Source organism: Lissotriton helveticus, chromosome 2_1 (genome assembly GCF_964261635.1).
Source record: "Lissotriton helveticus chromosome 2_1, aLisHel1.1, whole genome shotgun sequence".
In the NCBI taxonomy this organism is placed as follows: Eukaryota; Metazoa; Chordata; class Amphibia; order Caudata; family Salamandridae; genus Lissotriton; species Lissotriton helveticus.
Genome location: NC_136059.1, coordinates 1,517,470,910 through 1,517,485,802, shown reverse-complemented (window position 1 = coordinate 1,517,485,802; position 14,893 = coordinate 1,517,470,910). Strand labels below are relative to the sequence as shown.

At 45.2% G+C, this 14,893-nt stretch overlaps 1 protein-coding gene across 4 annotated transcripts in view; it reads right to left on the bottom strand.

The window, feature by feature from the left end:
- LOC144818740 (uncharacterized) overlaps nucleotides 1-14,893 on the bottom strand; it is a 175,994-nt gene that overhangs the window by 26,658 nt on the left and 134,443 nt on the right. For all 4 annotated transcript variants that reach the window (XM_078676443.1, XM_078676442.1, XM_078676441.1 and 1 more), the window contains 4 exons: nucleotides 10,207-10,320; nucleotides 7,613-7,732; nucleotides 6,983-7,096; nucleotides 1,675-1,785 (listed from right to left, as the gene is read on the bottom strand). In XM_078676443.1, coding sequence (XP_078532569.1) covers nucleotides 1,675-1,785; nucleotides 6,983-7,096; nucleotides 7,613-7,732; nucleotides 10,207-10,320 — 459 coding nt within the window. The remainder of the gene's footprint in view (nucleotides 1-1,674; nucleotides 1,786-6,982; nucleotides 7,097-7,612; nucleotides 7,733-10,206; nucleotides 10,321-14,893) is intronic.

Below are 14,893 nucleotides of genomic sequence, written 5' to 3'. Positions count from 1 at the left end.
AGCTTCCTGTATCCTAACTAATTGATAATAACGTTGCACTTTGAGAATAGCTTGACTTTGTTTTGTTAATTTGTTTTCCGAAGAGATGGGATACAATCAGTTTTTTCAATTTCAATTTCTTGGAAAATGTTACATTCAATAGCTTAGTCAAGATATTTTCCAGGTAGATAAGACAGTTTAGGACTTCCACTTACTCTGGCATATTAAAGATGCCTAAACTGTACTGTATGTTGTGATTTTCCAAGTCGAGAATCAGCTTACTTATTGAACGTTTACAATATGATTTATTAGGCCAATTCTGCTTTTATTATCTTTAATTTTATTTAATTGCTCTGTCAAATAATTGCTAAATTATACTAAATCTATTTGTAGAATGTTCTTCTGCTCAAAACCTGAGCATCCTGTCACTAAACTGCATTTATTAACACATGTAATAAGTGAAAAGAAAGTAGAATTGTTGTATTATAGAAATAGCAATTCATTGAACTTTTTAGGTGTGAGGAAATAGAAGCCATGGCTGTTGGCGCTGCTACGTGAAATCCTAGGGACAACAAGCAATGAAGCATAAACTGAATGAAGATTACGTTCAGGACAATAGAGAGCAATAGTCCTCGTCAAATACCTATGGTCCTTGCATGCAGATTCCTGTGATTCAAGAATTTAAAAATAGTTCTCTTTCAAAGTACATGCCAATGTAGTGCCTTCAGAAAAGAAGTTATGTGGGCGGCTCTAGATAGATTGAGAACAAACCTAGCAGTTGCATTTTGGACCAACTGAAGGTGAGCCAATAGGACAGCCAAGATACCCAGCTACAGCGAGTTCCCTTAATCTAATCTAGATACAATCATGGTTGAGTCACTATTTTTGACACCTCATTAAGCAGGATTTTTAAAATGAAAAAGCGGTTCTCTACTACTTTTCCTACTTGATTGGCCATGGACAAATCATAGTCTACAAAGACTCCAAAGTTCCAGGACTTAGAGACAAGAACAGGGACAGTTCTCAATTCTGTAGGCCACCACTCATTAGTCCAAATCAAATATAGGTTTGTATGTAAGCAAAAGAACCTCAGTTTTATCTGATTTTAGATGGCGACAGCTGGAATGCATTCAGGTGGCTACTGCCTGCACATGCGATTGAAAACCAGCTTGGGTGGCTGAGCTATTTTCATAAATGGTGACCATAATCTATGTGTCATCCACATATGACACTATCTCAAAGTGAAAAGAGTGAACCCGCTCTACCAGGAGAGACATATAAATGCTAAGTAACGCATGGCTCAAAGAGAAACCCTGATGAACACCTTGAGCTATTGAAACAGCTGCCATAGTGAGAGGGGCAAGGGAAACTGCCTGTGTTCTGTCAGCTAGAATGGACGCAAGCCATTTAAGGGTCTGGGGGCAGTCCCCAATCTTATAAGATACTCAATTACTCAATTAAGATGGTTATGAGAGACATTATCAAAAGCTGCAGAAAGATCTACAAAGACCAAGGCTGCAGATCCCCCTTGCGCAGGTTATCCATGGCCACCCCCCCCCAGCTGTTCCTGTACTGTGAAAGAATATCTGATTCTTTTCGCTATGCTGTGAACTAGTGTGTCATCAGAAACCCTTGCATAACAAACATGATTATCTCATGACTTTAAATGATACAAGCAAAGCACTAATTACTTACCTGAGGAACAACTGCTGCTTCCCGTCCTCTTAAAGTCTTCATGTTCCATTTCACACGCCTCTTCCTCATCCTTAATCCGAAATGAAAAAACTGATGCAGCAACTTCATGTCCTTTTTAGAAAGTAAAACAAAATTATACAACACACATCTTGTTTTAACATCAACCCTTCTTTTTGAATGTAAGGATCTAGAGGGGGTTGTGAATCAGCAAAAGGAATTCCACATGGAGGCCTTTCAAAGGCTTGGAATGCCCTCCAGAGGGATATGCTTCCCTTTTGGTGGTCGCAGAATTCATTCATACTCAAAGATCCATCAAAGTGCTCAATTACAAGTGGGCCAGTGAATTCCTATCCCTGGACAAACCTTTGTTCATGCAGATTTTGGGTACTGTGGAACACAAGTGCTCCTGGAATGTTTCCCAAATAAACTTCGACAGGTCAAACCTGCCAAAAATTACCAGGGGGGAAGGAAGGCAAATTCCCATACATGCAGAAAATAGTGTGGAAAACATCAAATTCTAAATGTAATTCTTCATTTTCCTCAGGAAAACTCAGAAGAGGAAACATTTACTGCACCAGATAAATACAGCATCTGCAGTACTTATTTTTCATTATTCCAATTTCCCCATCTCATCCCACTACTTACTGACTCCAGACACCATGTGACGTAGCTAAAACAATACCAAACCTCGTACTCCTTTTCTCCTCAAGCCCCTTCTCTCACTAGGCACAATTAAGAAGATGGAGCCCAGCAGTACTTCCTGTAATCCCCAAGCAGCAGGGGTTGAGGTTGAGACCACAAGAAGGGATGGTGGGACATAAGTACTGGAACAAGGAAGGGTAATCAGAGTAAGATTACCTCTAAGTAATTGCACATTATCTCTTCAATTTTTCCTCACACCAGTCCTTACTATATGAGGATGCGCAGCAAGCTCACAATCTGAAGTGCAAAAAGGTCAAACAAATCTTAAGCAACACAAGATGCTCCAGACAATATCACTGTAGGTAATGCATGCATGCAGGTGATTTTTTTTAACAGGAATAGTCCTTTGAGTAGCGTCAACTCTAACTGAACAACAGAGAAAAGTGGACCTAAAAAAGGCAGATGGGAATCCCTGAACAAAGGTCCAACCCAGTCACAGGCAAACGTAAGCAGAACCAAGGCAGACTGCCTCACACAAGTAATGGATAAAGAAATCCAAGGCAAACTAACTAAAGACAAGAAAATGCTTGAATGAAGGGACCACCTATGAATATGATGCAAAGACTATCCATCCAATTAACAGAAAGCCATAGTACGAAAAGTCTCACCAACACCTCAGACACTCTGACAGAGGCACACAGCAAGACAGCATCCAAGACCGCAGCTACAAGAGGATCCAACATGAAAAAAAGTGTGATGTCATGTAATTGGATCTCAGTTCCGCCCTCTCTTTTTTTTTTTACGGAGTTTTATATAGCACAAACTTGACACAAAGGTATCGGATATAAGAGCCCAATACATAGCACCAGTTGTGTTACATGAGGACACATTCCTTTTTGTTAGGCACGAGGAGATTAAATGATTTGCCCAGAATCACAGGACGTTCAGCATCATTGCCGAGACTCGAACCCGGTTTCCCATATTCGAGGTCGACCGCCCTAGCCATTAGGCCAACTCCTCTCCCCTTCAGACACATAAACAAGAGGAGGCTGATATAAAATAGAAGACTGCTCAAGGCTCAGAAGAAAATGACTCTATAGCGAGTATCCCACTGAAAGAGTGGGTAACCAGGGAGCAAGCGGGTCCATAGATTTATGAAAGTCACTGATTTTAGAAGTCTTCAAAACACCTTATGTAGAGCTGACCCTCTAGGGGGCATATGGTCACAGCAGCAGTAGGACTTGAATCCTTATCTTCCGACTGAGTGTCACAGACCTTAACCACCTGGCCGAGAGCCTCTTAAAACTACAAACTGGCCATAATGCGATGTTCGGTAGCACTACTTTCTGCAACAAGCATTTGAAGCATCCCAAGACCACCGCTGACAACAAAGTTCTCAAGAAGGTCTGTTCTTCCTGGAACCAAACATGTAGAGCTGGGGCAAGCCAATAATCACAAGAGTCCACACTTCCCACTTCTAGATACAGTGACCCAACACATTCAGAACAACAATAAGCAGCGAGAAAGGCCAGACAGACACTGCCTTCCACCAACCACAGCAACCTGGAAGATGCAGAGAGGAAAGCTCATAAAGATCAGCCTGCTTTCACCTTCAACAACAGTAAGGTGGAAAGAAAATGCAGCAGAGCCGGGCAATGAAGAAAAAAACAAACTTTACCTGCACACCCCTACAAAACAAATTACAGGAATCCACGGAAAGAGTCCCAAGTCCTGGCTCTTAGGCCAGGAAGAGAAACTTGATACAATCAGAAAAAGAAATGATAAGTAAGAGGACCTGCCCCAACCATGTCCACACAGCAATGTCTGTAGTAGAAGACACAAGAAAAAAGGAAGAAATGCTGGACTCTACCTCCTCTGTGGTCTTTTGTGAGGGAAGGGCCTAGAGCAAGGGAAGCTAAGAAAAGAAGCAGGAGGACTGTTTTTGGTTTAGATTGGACACGTGGTATCAGTAGGGAGTTAGATGCACATCAAATAGAAAGGACTTGAACGAGGAAGGATTGAGGAGGTAATGTGCCTTCTTGCAGTCAGTGTTCTCACAGTTAAGAAAGGTTTTATCTCATCACTGCAAGAGGGTTCTAGTCTAGAAAAGCAAATGCTCACACATTTCAAGAGCTTCAATATTCTCACAGTCCATGTGCTTGCACGGTACAAGGGTTCATCTCACTGCTGAGGGTTCTTGCCCCTCATACTCGTGCTCACACTAAAAGGCTGTTCATATTTTCTCACAACCCATGTGATTACCTAGAGGTGTGTGCGATGTAGTCCTTTCTTGTCGGATTAGAACACACAGTGTGTCCAATCATCTGTTCTTCTCAAATAATTCCTAGAAAGTGTCACCCTGCATCATTCACCTGGTGAAACCTTACTTGATAGTTATATTTGTCAGTTTAAGGTCTGTACCAACAATCTAATTCCTGGTAGTATTAGTGTATGAGAACCAGACAGTAGGTGTCTAGGCAACTGATATTTTGATTTATAATACTACAACGCTGTCATTCTGTGTATCTGCATGGAGGAATTATTAGTAGAAACATCTGGAGCTCCTCACCACCTTTCAGAAGGGACTTCAGTTTGGATTGAAGGAGCTGTTCTTAAAGGAAAGTCTTGGTTTTCTAAGGACCACCGATTTTCTAACTAAAGTGAGGATTTTGAGAGAAATATACAATCTCCATTTTTTTCTCAGGTGATGATTACTTTTGTCTTTTGGAAGTAGACCAGAATAACTGTTGGCAGAAGGCACAAGTTACCACCTCTATGGCCCACTAAATATACTGAAGCTTCAAACGGCGTGGCTTCCTCCTAAATGGCATGTGATGTACTTTCCTGTGATGACATAAGAGGGGCAACAGTTAAATATACTCTTTTCCATTGATATCCTTATACTAACAAATCATTTTGGCATCTGAAAATATCCTATCTCATTTTGGTCACAGAATGTTGGCACGTATGCCTTAAATACTTCCTCGGTTCTATGTCTGGAATACTGTCCTTTTAACCGTATCTGGACATGCCCTGCCAACTGGAATTAACAGTTCTGCTTATCGAAGACCTTAGGTTTCAAGGCTTATATCTTTTCCATCTACTGAAAAGCTAATGGCTAGCTCCCATCTCTTGTCAACCTGATGTAACATGGTGTTCACTGGTTACATAAACAATCCTGCATGAAATCACACATGATAGTCACATATCCCATTTGTTAAGAACATCACTTTGTTGCGACGAGGACCAAGTTCAGCGATCCATAAACAAAATTTAAAAAATAACTTAGGAGGCGTTCCACTGAGAGCAATTGATTGAATTGCCTCAAAAATGCTTATTATTTATGTCACCCGATGTGCACGATAATGGAGCCTGATCAAAGAACTTTGGGTTTCATTATAATCTTAGCGGATGGAATGCTCCATCAAATGTGATGGATATCCCATCCACCGTATTACAAGTTCCTTAGGATATAATGGAATTTTGGGAATATGGCAGACGGGATATCCGTCACATTTGTGACAAAGTATCCCATCCGCCAAGATCGTAATCAGGCTCTTTGTAACATTTTTTATTATTTTTGAGGTGATGGGAGTGTAGGAGGAAGTAGGGAGCTCTCTTTGAATAGATCTTGTCGGAAGATCCTTTCCATCAAGCCAACGCACTCAGACTGGTGCTGCTTTGTGAAGCTTTTGTCAGGCAAATGTCTCAGTTTAGTGGATGCTGGGGTTTAATGCAGCTGCTTTTTATAGGATTGACTTCTTAAAGTCCTTCTATTACCATGATATGCACCACAATCTTCCCTATTAAGGGAGCAACCCAAGGGCAGACAGACACATTTATGCAGCTGAAGCATGAATACACGGTGTACACATATCTAGAAGGTATGAGTGTTCGGCATCAATACTTAGAGTGTTGGCAAACAATTTCTGTGCTAGCCACTAGGGTGCACTTTTCCATACACGGTGAGATTGCAGACGGCTGCAAATACTGAACACAGGAAAAGGAAAAGTTACCTTGCGGTCCTTTGTAGCAGATGACTGACCATTTTCAAGCAATGTCAAAAATGAGATGATGAGCAACGTTTTATAAGTTACTAAGTAATAAATCACTTTTAAGACTCATTTAATTCAATAACGTAGGAGCTTTTTTATCATGCTAGATCACAGTCAAGTATGATTCAGGCCAGTAACTTGCATTGGTTGGCGGTAAATAACAAGACCAATCCTACCCATACCCTCTACGCTATTTCCATGGTGATACCCATATTTGGAAGAGAAGGAGCACATGGTGAAACAAAGTAGGGATACACAACTACTTACAAAAAACAAACGTACCAAAGCATACTTCCAAAATATTAAAAAAGAAGACCAAGAAATAAACAATAGACTACTAGGGACGAACGGTCTCGGGTTCATGCAGCATCATTCTCGATAATAGGAGTATGCAGACACAATCAGAGATTAATGGTCAGGAGACCTAATCTGCCCTTGTAAAACGTTCTGTTTTGGGACAACTCTTCTACAAGATTAATCTCCAAACACAATCCAGGGGTTGTTGGAAAGGGTGGGTGTTGCACTATATAATATACTTTGCAACTTAAGACATCATTTCAGGTGTTAAAAGGGTTGCTCAGAAACTAGACCCAAAACTGTGAGAAACCCACCTGCACTGGGGTCGGCGCTGCTTTCTCCAAGATGGTCAAAAAAAGTTGAAACCGCCTCTTCTTCTTTCCTCAAACAGCCATCGTTCCTGATAAATGGAAATCCAGTGGAACACACTGGAAATAATAATGCATGTAGGAGAGTGAAGAATTATGAATGTTTCATGAATTCTTAACCAACACTGGTAGCATACTTTTTCTCAAAAATTGATTAATAAAATCCACAGTGAACATCTGACATTCCACCTGCCAAAGATCAGTTATTTGGATATGTACCTTTTTCTTTGGGTTCCATTAAATTGGCTAATAGTACGGCTTGTGATATGTAGCACTTAGCAATGGCAAAAACAGTAGCATTAAGTGCTATGCAAAACAAGCTATGATTCTCGTTAATACTACCATCATATGTGTCTGAAAAGGGCATGTGGACCTTTTCACAATTATACTACATGCATTCTTTGCCAATGATTTCCTTTCTGTACTATTCTGAATTTTATCCACATATATCCTTTGTGAGAACGTGTGTTATTTTTCTTTGGTGAGCAGTATTTCCAATACAGAAGCAGAGGGTGGCAGCCATTCCATGCATTGTTTAGCAGCCTAAAGGGATCGAGATGAGCCATTTTCACCAACCTGCACTCCTGCAGTCCTTTCTTTCCTTTTCCTTTTCCTCTGACTGTGATGGGTTTATCAGTGCTGGGTTGTCATTTATATTTATTCTGGATATTACATCATGGTTGGTGGTCGTGTCACCTACAACGAAAAAACAGACAATTCAATATTTAAATTCATACATGAAAATATTTCCCCTTTTGAAACTCAAAGGAGTCACCTTTTGGGAGTTACTCCTGGTCTCAATCTGTTTAAATAGCTTCAATTGGTGTTTTGCGAGAGAGAACCCAGGGGCCTCTTTTTAGTTTTCATATAAAAACATTTATGACCTCAATATTGAAAATAGCTCTCTGCAGTGGCTGATTAGTGTCTTTATTGGGATAGCGCGTGCTGACAGAGGAGGTTACACAATATAGCCCATCTCCGCTGAAGAGGTCACTACAGCGGAACAAATTGAAAAAAAGAGAGTTCTAGCAACGCATTTCCTAGAATTGTTTTTAAGTACCATAATAGAAGCAGTACTTAAATCACCAGCCATATAAGGGTCAGTATGGTCTACTCTATGGGAGGCAGGCGCAGAAGGACACCCGCATCATCCAACCCGGGTAGAGTCCCCAAAGCCCTAACAGCCACCATCAGAGAACAGACAAACAAGAATCTTATTTTGGCAGACTTAGCGTCTTCTCTACTGGTTAACTAATTAGGCAGTGGACTGTGCCAACACTAGAGCCCTAGGGGAGAGCCCATGTAAATGGACTTCACATACAGTGAACCGCCTGGAAATAGGTATGCGCAAACAAATGATGCTTGCCACTCATGCCCCCATTGCATAGTAGACAAAAGATCACTTGCAAGTGCAAGCTACCGCCACCCATGAATTATGGCTATCTAAGTAACTGTGTCCTTACAGACAAAATTAATTATTTTTCGGATTTGTATTCTTACTGAAACCCATTCCACTACACTTTATAAGACGTACTTCAGACTAGCAGTCTCTCATAGGTGTGTATGCCTGCAGCATGTGAAATGGTAGCAAGCCAGAAGCCGAAATTGCAACTGGCTGGAAGGATGCTTAGTGTATGTCTAGGCCATTCCTCAAGGGCATGCACATCAAATTAGACCAACCCGGAACTTTCCTAATAACAACAACATTTTACTTGATATTTCATTTATTAAATGATTAGCATTGCTATGTGTACCTCTTTCTTCATACTGATGTTCGATTCAGCTTTCAATCTTTCGCCCAATTCCAATTTGAAGTTGTTATTTGAGTGGCCTGTTAATTCCGATGGGCGAGGCACCAGGAGTTACTGGGCCCATCGGAATTATAAAGATGCAGAAACACTGTGGACTGTCTTTTTTACACACTCGAGTTTAAACTATGGAGGAAACTCAGGGGAGTAATGGCAAATAACTGGTGAATCAAAACTGGTATTACTGATTCACTCAGTAATTCCGTATTTCTCATTGGAACCTCAAGGGTCAATCAGAACACCCACTAATTCTGCACCACAGGAGTTGACATGATCACAAGAATGGAATTAACACTCTCTACTCCTCACTCTCTACTACTCACTGTCTACTACTCACTATATGATACTCTCTACTACTCACTACTTCTCTCAACTTTCTACTACTCAATCTCTACTACTCTACTACCCACTCTCTACTACTCTCTATTACTCTCTACTCACTCTCTATTACTCTTCTACTCTCTACTACTCTCTAACTCTCTACTCTACTACTCACTCTCTACTCTTTACCTCTCTCTCTCTCTCTCTCTCTACCTCTACCTCTCTACGCGCACACATATATGTGCATATATATGCATTTCTATATATGTATGTGTATATATATTTTTATATACATACATGTATATATATACACATCTGCATATACATTTAAATACAAATATAAATGCATGCATAAATATACATATACATATATGCATACAAATACATGCTATGCACATGGAAGTTTGAAAAACACTAATAAAAGCAAAGCTAAAAAGCCACCTAATTACAAACAGAATTGCTTTAACTTAAACGAGGGCGAGACCTATTGCATTTTCAATGCTTCTCTTTCTTTCATATTCCAATTTTCTTGCCCACTGTGGTGTTTCGGCCCACAATTTCTATTCTTTCTTGGTAATGCTTTGTTTTTCTCGGGTATCTTTCACCTTCTCTCCTTAGCAAATCTCACTTTCTCACTTCCCCTTGGTTTTCGCAGTATTTCCCTCTCTGCAATTTGTTTTCATCATCTGCTATTGTTGATTCAAAATTTTATTTTCGGTGTCTCTCCTGGGCATATCTCAGTCGTTTACCAACCAGATTTCGATACTGCTACAGCCCATTATTCCGTGCCTGAACTAGACAGCTGACGGTTTCATACTCAGTTGTTATAATACGATTTTTTTTGTGCTCCACAGTTCACACTTCTAACCCTTCCAGTATTTACCAGAGACATTTGTTATGGTAAATAGAATTAAGTGCTTACAACATGTCTGATGGCCTACATCACTTCTTGGACATTGGTGTACTGGGAGTATGCATGATGTCTTCTAACATGTTTGAACTTTGAACCAGAGCAGCACAGACATCACAACCCTTCCTCACCGGCATCTTGGCCATTGCTTATTTCTTTTCTTTCTGAGGACAGTGATTTTGTAAGGTGTAGATTTTCCCTTTTCCTTATTTTAAGTAGAAGCTCTGGGTCAGTCTTCGTTTCACCTGTAATTAAAAAAAATATTAAATAATTACTGTATTGCATTAATTTGGTATCTTCACCAACCTGGCTTTGGGAGCTACTCGGGTTCTCCAGTTACCTTAATATCTTCACATAATATTTTGTTGACAGTAAACTCTCCGACTACACATCCATTTAGTTTCTGATTCAAATTTGAACAGTATTAAAAAAATCCTGATTTCTGAAGGGAGCTAACTAGAGTAGAAAATCCTCCTGTGAAATTTCTTCCACCAAACTCTTCCCTATGGTGCAGAAATTTCCATCAGTGGATTTTCACCCGGATAGAGCATCTCTTGTCGGACTCAGAGGATTTTTTATCACTAGTCAAGTGAAAAAGATGCAAACCAAAGGAGCCAGCATTAAAAGTGACAGCAACTGGAAAAGCACCTCCTCAATGATGTCAAGTTTTTAGCTACATAAGGGGAAGCAAGACCTGATCTAACCCTGCATTTTAATCAAAATAAAACCTACACCATTTATAAAATATAAGTTTCATCCAAGTGTACACCTTATGGTAGAAAATACTGTATAGATTCTCTCGCCAGCCTTCTACATGCATGTAAACCAAGAAGTTTCCCACTAAGGGGCCGATTACGATGTTGTTCGGAAACTCTTCCGACCAAATCGGTTTCAGAATTGTTTCCGACCGACTCGGGTTCTGCGAGTCCAACCGACCCATTAAGATGATTCCCAACATCGTTCGGTCGGACTCGCATTGACTTCAATGGGAGCCTGTATTCCGAACGAGAAACAGGCTCCCCTTGAAATTAAGGGGTGGTTGGGATAAACCTTGCACCCTGTGGCAGACACCCTATGGTGCCTGCCACACTGTGCATGGTTTGACAGGGGGGTCCCTTGGGTACCCCCACGGGCCCCAACCGGAGACCTCAGGGTGAAGGGGGGCTTGCCAAGGGCCCCCAAACTCAGACTCCGACAGCCGTTTTGTGTTGGGCAGACTGACTCGGAACGGCTGTCCGAATTGGTCATCGTAATCGCTAGCTCGGAAATCGTGTCCATAGAGCTGTACAAATCGGCTCTGAAAGACTCTGGCTGTCCAAATGCCTTTCGGAACTGATTCGGACAGCCCGAATGGTTTCCGTGCATCGTAATCCGTTGGTTGGAAATATGTACGATTCGGTCGGAAACATAGGTTCCGAATCAGATTCTGAGATTCCAAATCCCATTTCGAAGCCTTTCCGAACTGCATCATAATCGGACCCTAAAAAGGATAATACATGATCCATGTAAATAGAGAAGTGCTCTTTACTGAACTTTTCATATGAATTTGAAAGTGTATTTCAAACAAAAAAAATCATACTGTTCAAATATGTTTTCATGTTTGACACACACAATTGATTTATAACATGCCAAATTATACCATGGATAAGAAACGGTACATAATAAGTTAAACCCTTTCGTGTAAAACATTTTATCCCACTTTCTACTGCATCTAGCCCCTGTGTTTGAGATTATCAGTCATAAGAAAAATGTATTTTAGCCACAATGCTAAACAACATCTAAAGTGCTATCTGAAATTTCTGCAATTTTTAATTCAAACCGCAATTACTTGTTAAATGTCTAATGCCTAAGATTTTGTGCCAGAGGATCATATGTCACCTAGACCATTTGTCCATAATGCCACACATTTTTAAAGTATCTAAAAGAGGAAATAAGTACTTGCAATTGCATTTGTTAAAAATAGCTTCCCGGGGGGCGTGGCTTGGGCAGCGATGCGGTGCGACGTGCTCCGGAGGAGCTCCCGCTGCCCCACAACTAATATAGGCCATTATTGCGGAGCCGGGGCTCTTACCTGCCATCCGGGAGGTGCCAGTGGCCTGTGGATACCTGGGCTGTGGAAGACAAAGTGACCGGGCCTCTGAGACGCGACAGTGGTCGCCGGGTGGAGGCGGTGCAGTGGCCCGGACAGTGCGGCCGCCATCTTGAGCCCTGGGTCCCGGGGCTCCGTCCAGTGCGGGAGAGACGAGTGGCTGGCCCCTGAGGTGCACGCTCGACGTGGAGACCCTGCGGCAGGGAGGCGAGAGGGACTAGGCGCCCCCGTGGTGTGGTAGCTGCCTGGCTGGGCCCGACCGGAGGCTTGGGACGGAGTCCGCCATTTTTTCCCGCCTCCGGAACGTACTGGCCCCCGACTGCTGCGGCGAGTTGAGAGGGCCGTTTGCGGGTGAGGTGCCCGGGGCTACTCGCAGAGGTGTGGCTCCTGCTGGAGAGTCTCTGGGGTTTCTGCGGACCCTTGCCCTGGGAGGCGGAGTGGAGCGGCAATTGGAGCCGCGGCTGCGTGTGCTCCGGCCTGTGACCGTTCCCTGTCGGCCTGAAGCGGAGCGCCTGACCGTCCGGCTCCCCCCCTGCAGGACGTGGAAGTGCGGGGCGGTGATTGTGGGGCAGCCCCGGGCGATACAGCTGCCGAACCATCCCCCCGAACTAAATCTGAGTGGCCGGCTGGTGAGGGAGACGGCGGCACCGCGACCCGCCATTTTGTGAGCCAGGTGCGGGTCTACCAGCAGAGGCCTGGGCGCTTGGGGGCCCCTGTGAAGGGAGTGGAGCCCTCCTGTGTGCGGCGGAGGGGATAGGAGGCGCTGGACTGCCTGTGGAGACTGGCGAATTGGACCCTTGCTGGCGGTGGCCCGGTCTGGGCCCCGGGGACTAAAGCCTCCTGTTGTGGTGCATGACCCGGGGGCCCCTCCTGAGTGCCGGAAGCCTTTGCAGTGCCTGGACAGCTGAGGTCCTGTCGCTGGGGTGCTGCAAGGCCTGTGGAGTGAGCGACTGCCCGGGCCCCTGCCCGGCGGTGACGAAGCCCGGACCCCTGCTGCACCTGCACCGCCGACCCGGACCACTCGAGAAGGCGTCGATCCTTCAGGTGAGCGGCGCGGACTCAGTGAGCGGGGCGCACTTTGCCACTTGCGATTGTGGGCCTGCCCGGCTCGCCTGGTGCCTGGGGGCAGCTCCCTTAAGGGGGAGCGGGTGTTGCGGCCCGCCATCTCGCGAGCTTGGAATCCTGTGGTGCGAGCCTGAGCGCTTGGGGGCCCTGTGGTGAGGAAGGCGCTCCCCCCGAGCTGTGGTGAAGTCTAGAGGCAACTCGGAAGTGCGGAGTGGGGAGCTGGCTGCAGTGACGCTGGTGTGGGAGCAGGGGCGCTACCCTGTGGTGCGGGCCTTTGCTGGTGGTGGCCTGGTGACTCTGGTGTGGCAGTTGCTCGGCAAATCTGCGGGTACCTGTGAGGCCTGTAGAGTGTGCGACTCCCTGGGGCCCTGATCGGCGGTGGAGAGGCCTGAAGCGGCGAGCGACGGCTGCGGAGAGGTCTGGTCATTAACTCTGGGCACGGCCTGGGACGGCGTCGATCAACAAGGTGAGCAGCGCGGACCCAGGGAGCCGAGTGGAGGTGGCCGGCGCGACCTGCCTTCTTTCATTGAGACTGGGGATTGCCCTGAGAGTCCGGTGGCTGGGAGCGCGCATCTTGGGCTGGAGTGGCTCTTGACTGTCCCTCATCCCCTGCTTGCAGGCCTCTGGCCCCATAGGTGGGTGGCTGACAAGTGGGGTGCTTGGGGCGCTGGACACTGGAGCGCCTGGAAGCGTAGCGGCAGGGCCTTTGATATAGTCATAGGCGGGAGGTAATCGCTGCCAGGACGCCTTCGTAGGGGCTACCGCTGGTGACTTCCCTAGTGTGGTGCCACTTGTCCGGGCCTCTCCTTTGACTCTGTTCCCCCTGGACCTTGGGGAGCGGCACTGGTGACTGCGTGTTGTAGGCTTGTGCCTTACGGGTGGAGGGGAGGCCTTAACGGACTGGTGTGTAGTAGAGGGAGTGGGAGTGGGTGCGGACCCTGGCTTCAACCTCACTATAGCCCTGTGTGCCCTCATCTGACCTCTGAGACGCAGTGGGGATCACCTGTGTTTCTTGGCTGAGCGCGGCTATACCTCGCAATGACACGCTCCAACAAAGGGAACAAAGCCGAGTCGTGTGCATCCCCCAAGGACAACACTGTCGTGGCGATGTGGGGGAAGACGGGGGCGGCGGCCGCCGTGGAAGGCCCCTAGGGGATTGCTGAGGAGTCTCCGCCGGTCACTCAGGCATTCATGTCCACCTTCATGACCGAACTGAAAACGGAGATAGGATCGCTGCGGAATGAAGTGCACACGTGCGTGAAGGAACTACGGAAGGAGGTTACGGAGCTCGGGGACCGTGTAGACGGGTTGGAGAGGACGATGGATGTGCGCACGGAGGACCAGGAACACTTATGGCAGCGCCTGGCGGCCCTGGAGGAACAGAACATAGAGCTCCAAGTGAAGCAAGAAGATTTAGAGAACAGAAGCCGTCGCAACAACCTCCGAATTCGGGGAATTCCTCTTGGAGAAGAGGGGGAGGACATCATGGTATATGTGACGCAGCTCCTTCATGACATCTGGGGGGACGAGAACGCTTCGCCTCCAGCTCTGGATCGGGCGCACCGCGTGGCCGGCCCGGCGGGCCGACCAGGACTTCTGCCAGACATCCTGACGAGGGTCCATTTCTTTACTGAAAAGGAGGCGATCTGGAAAGCCGCGCGGGA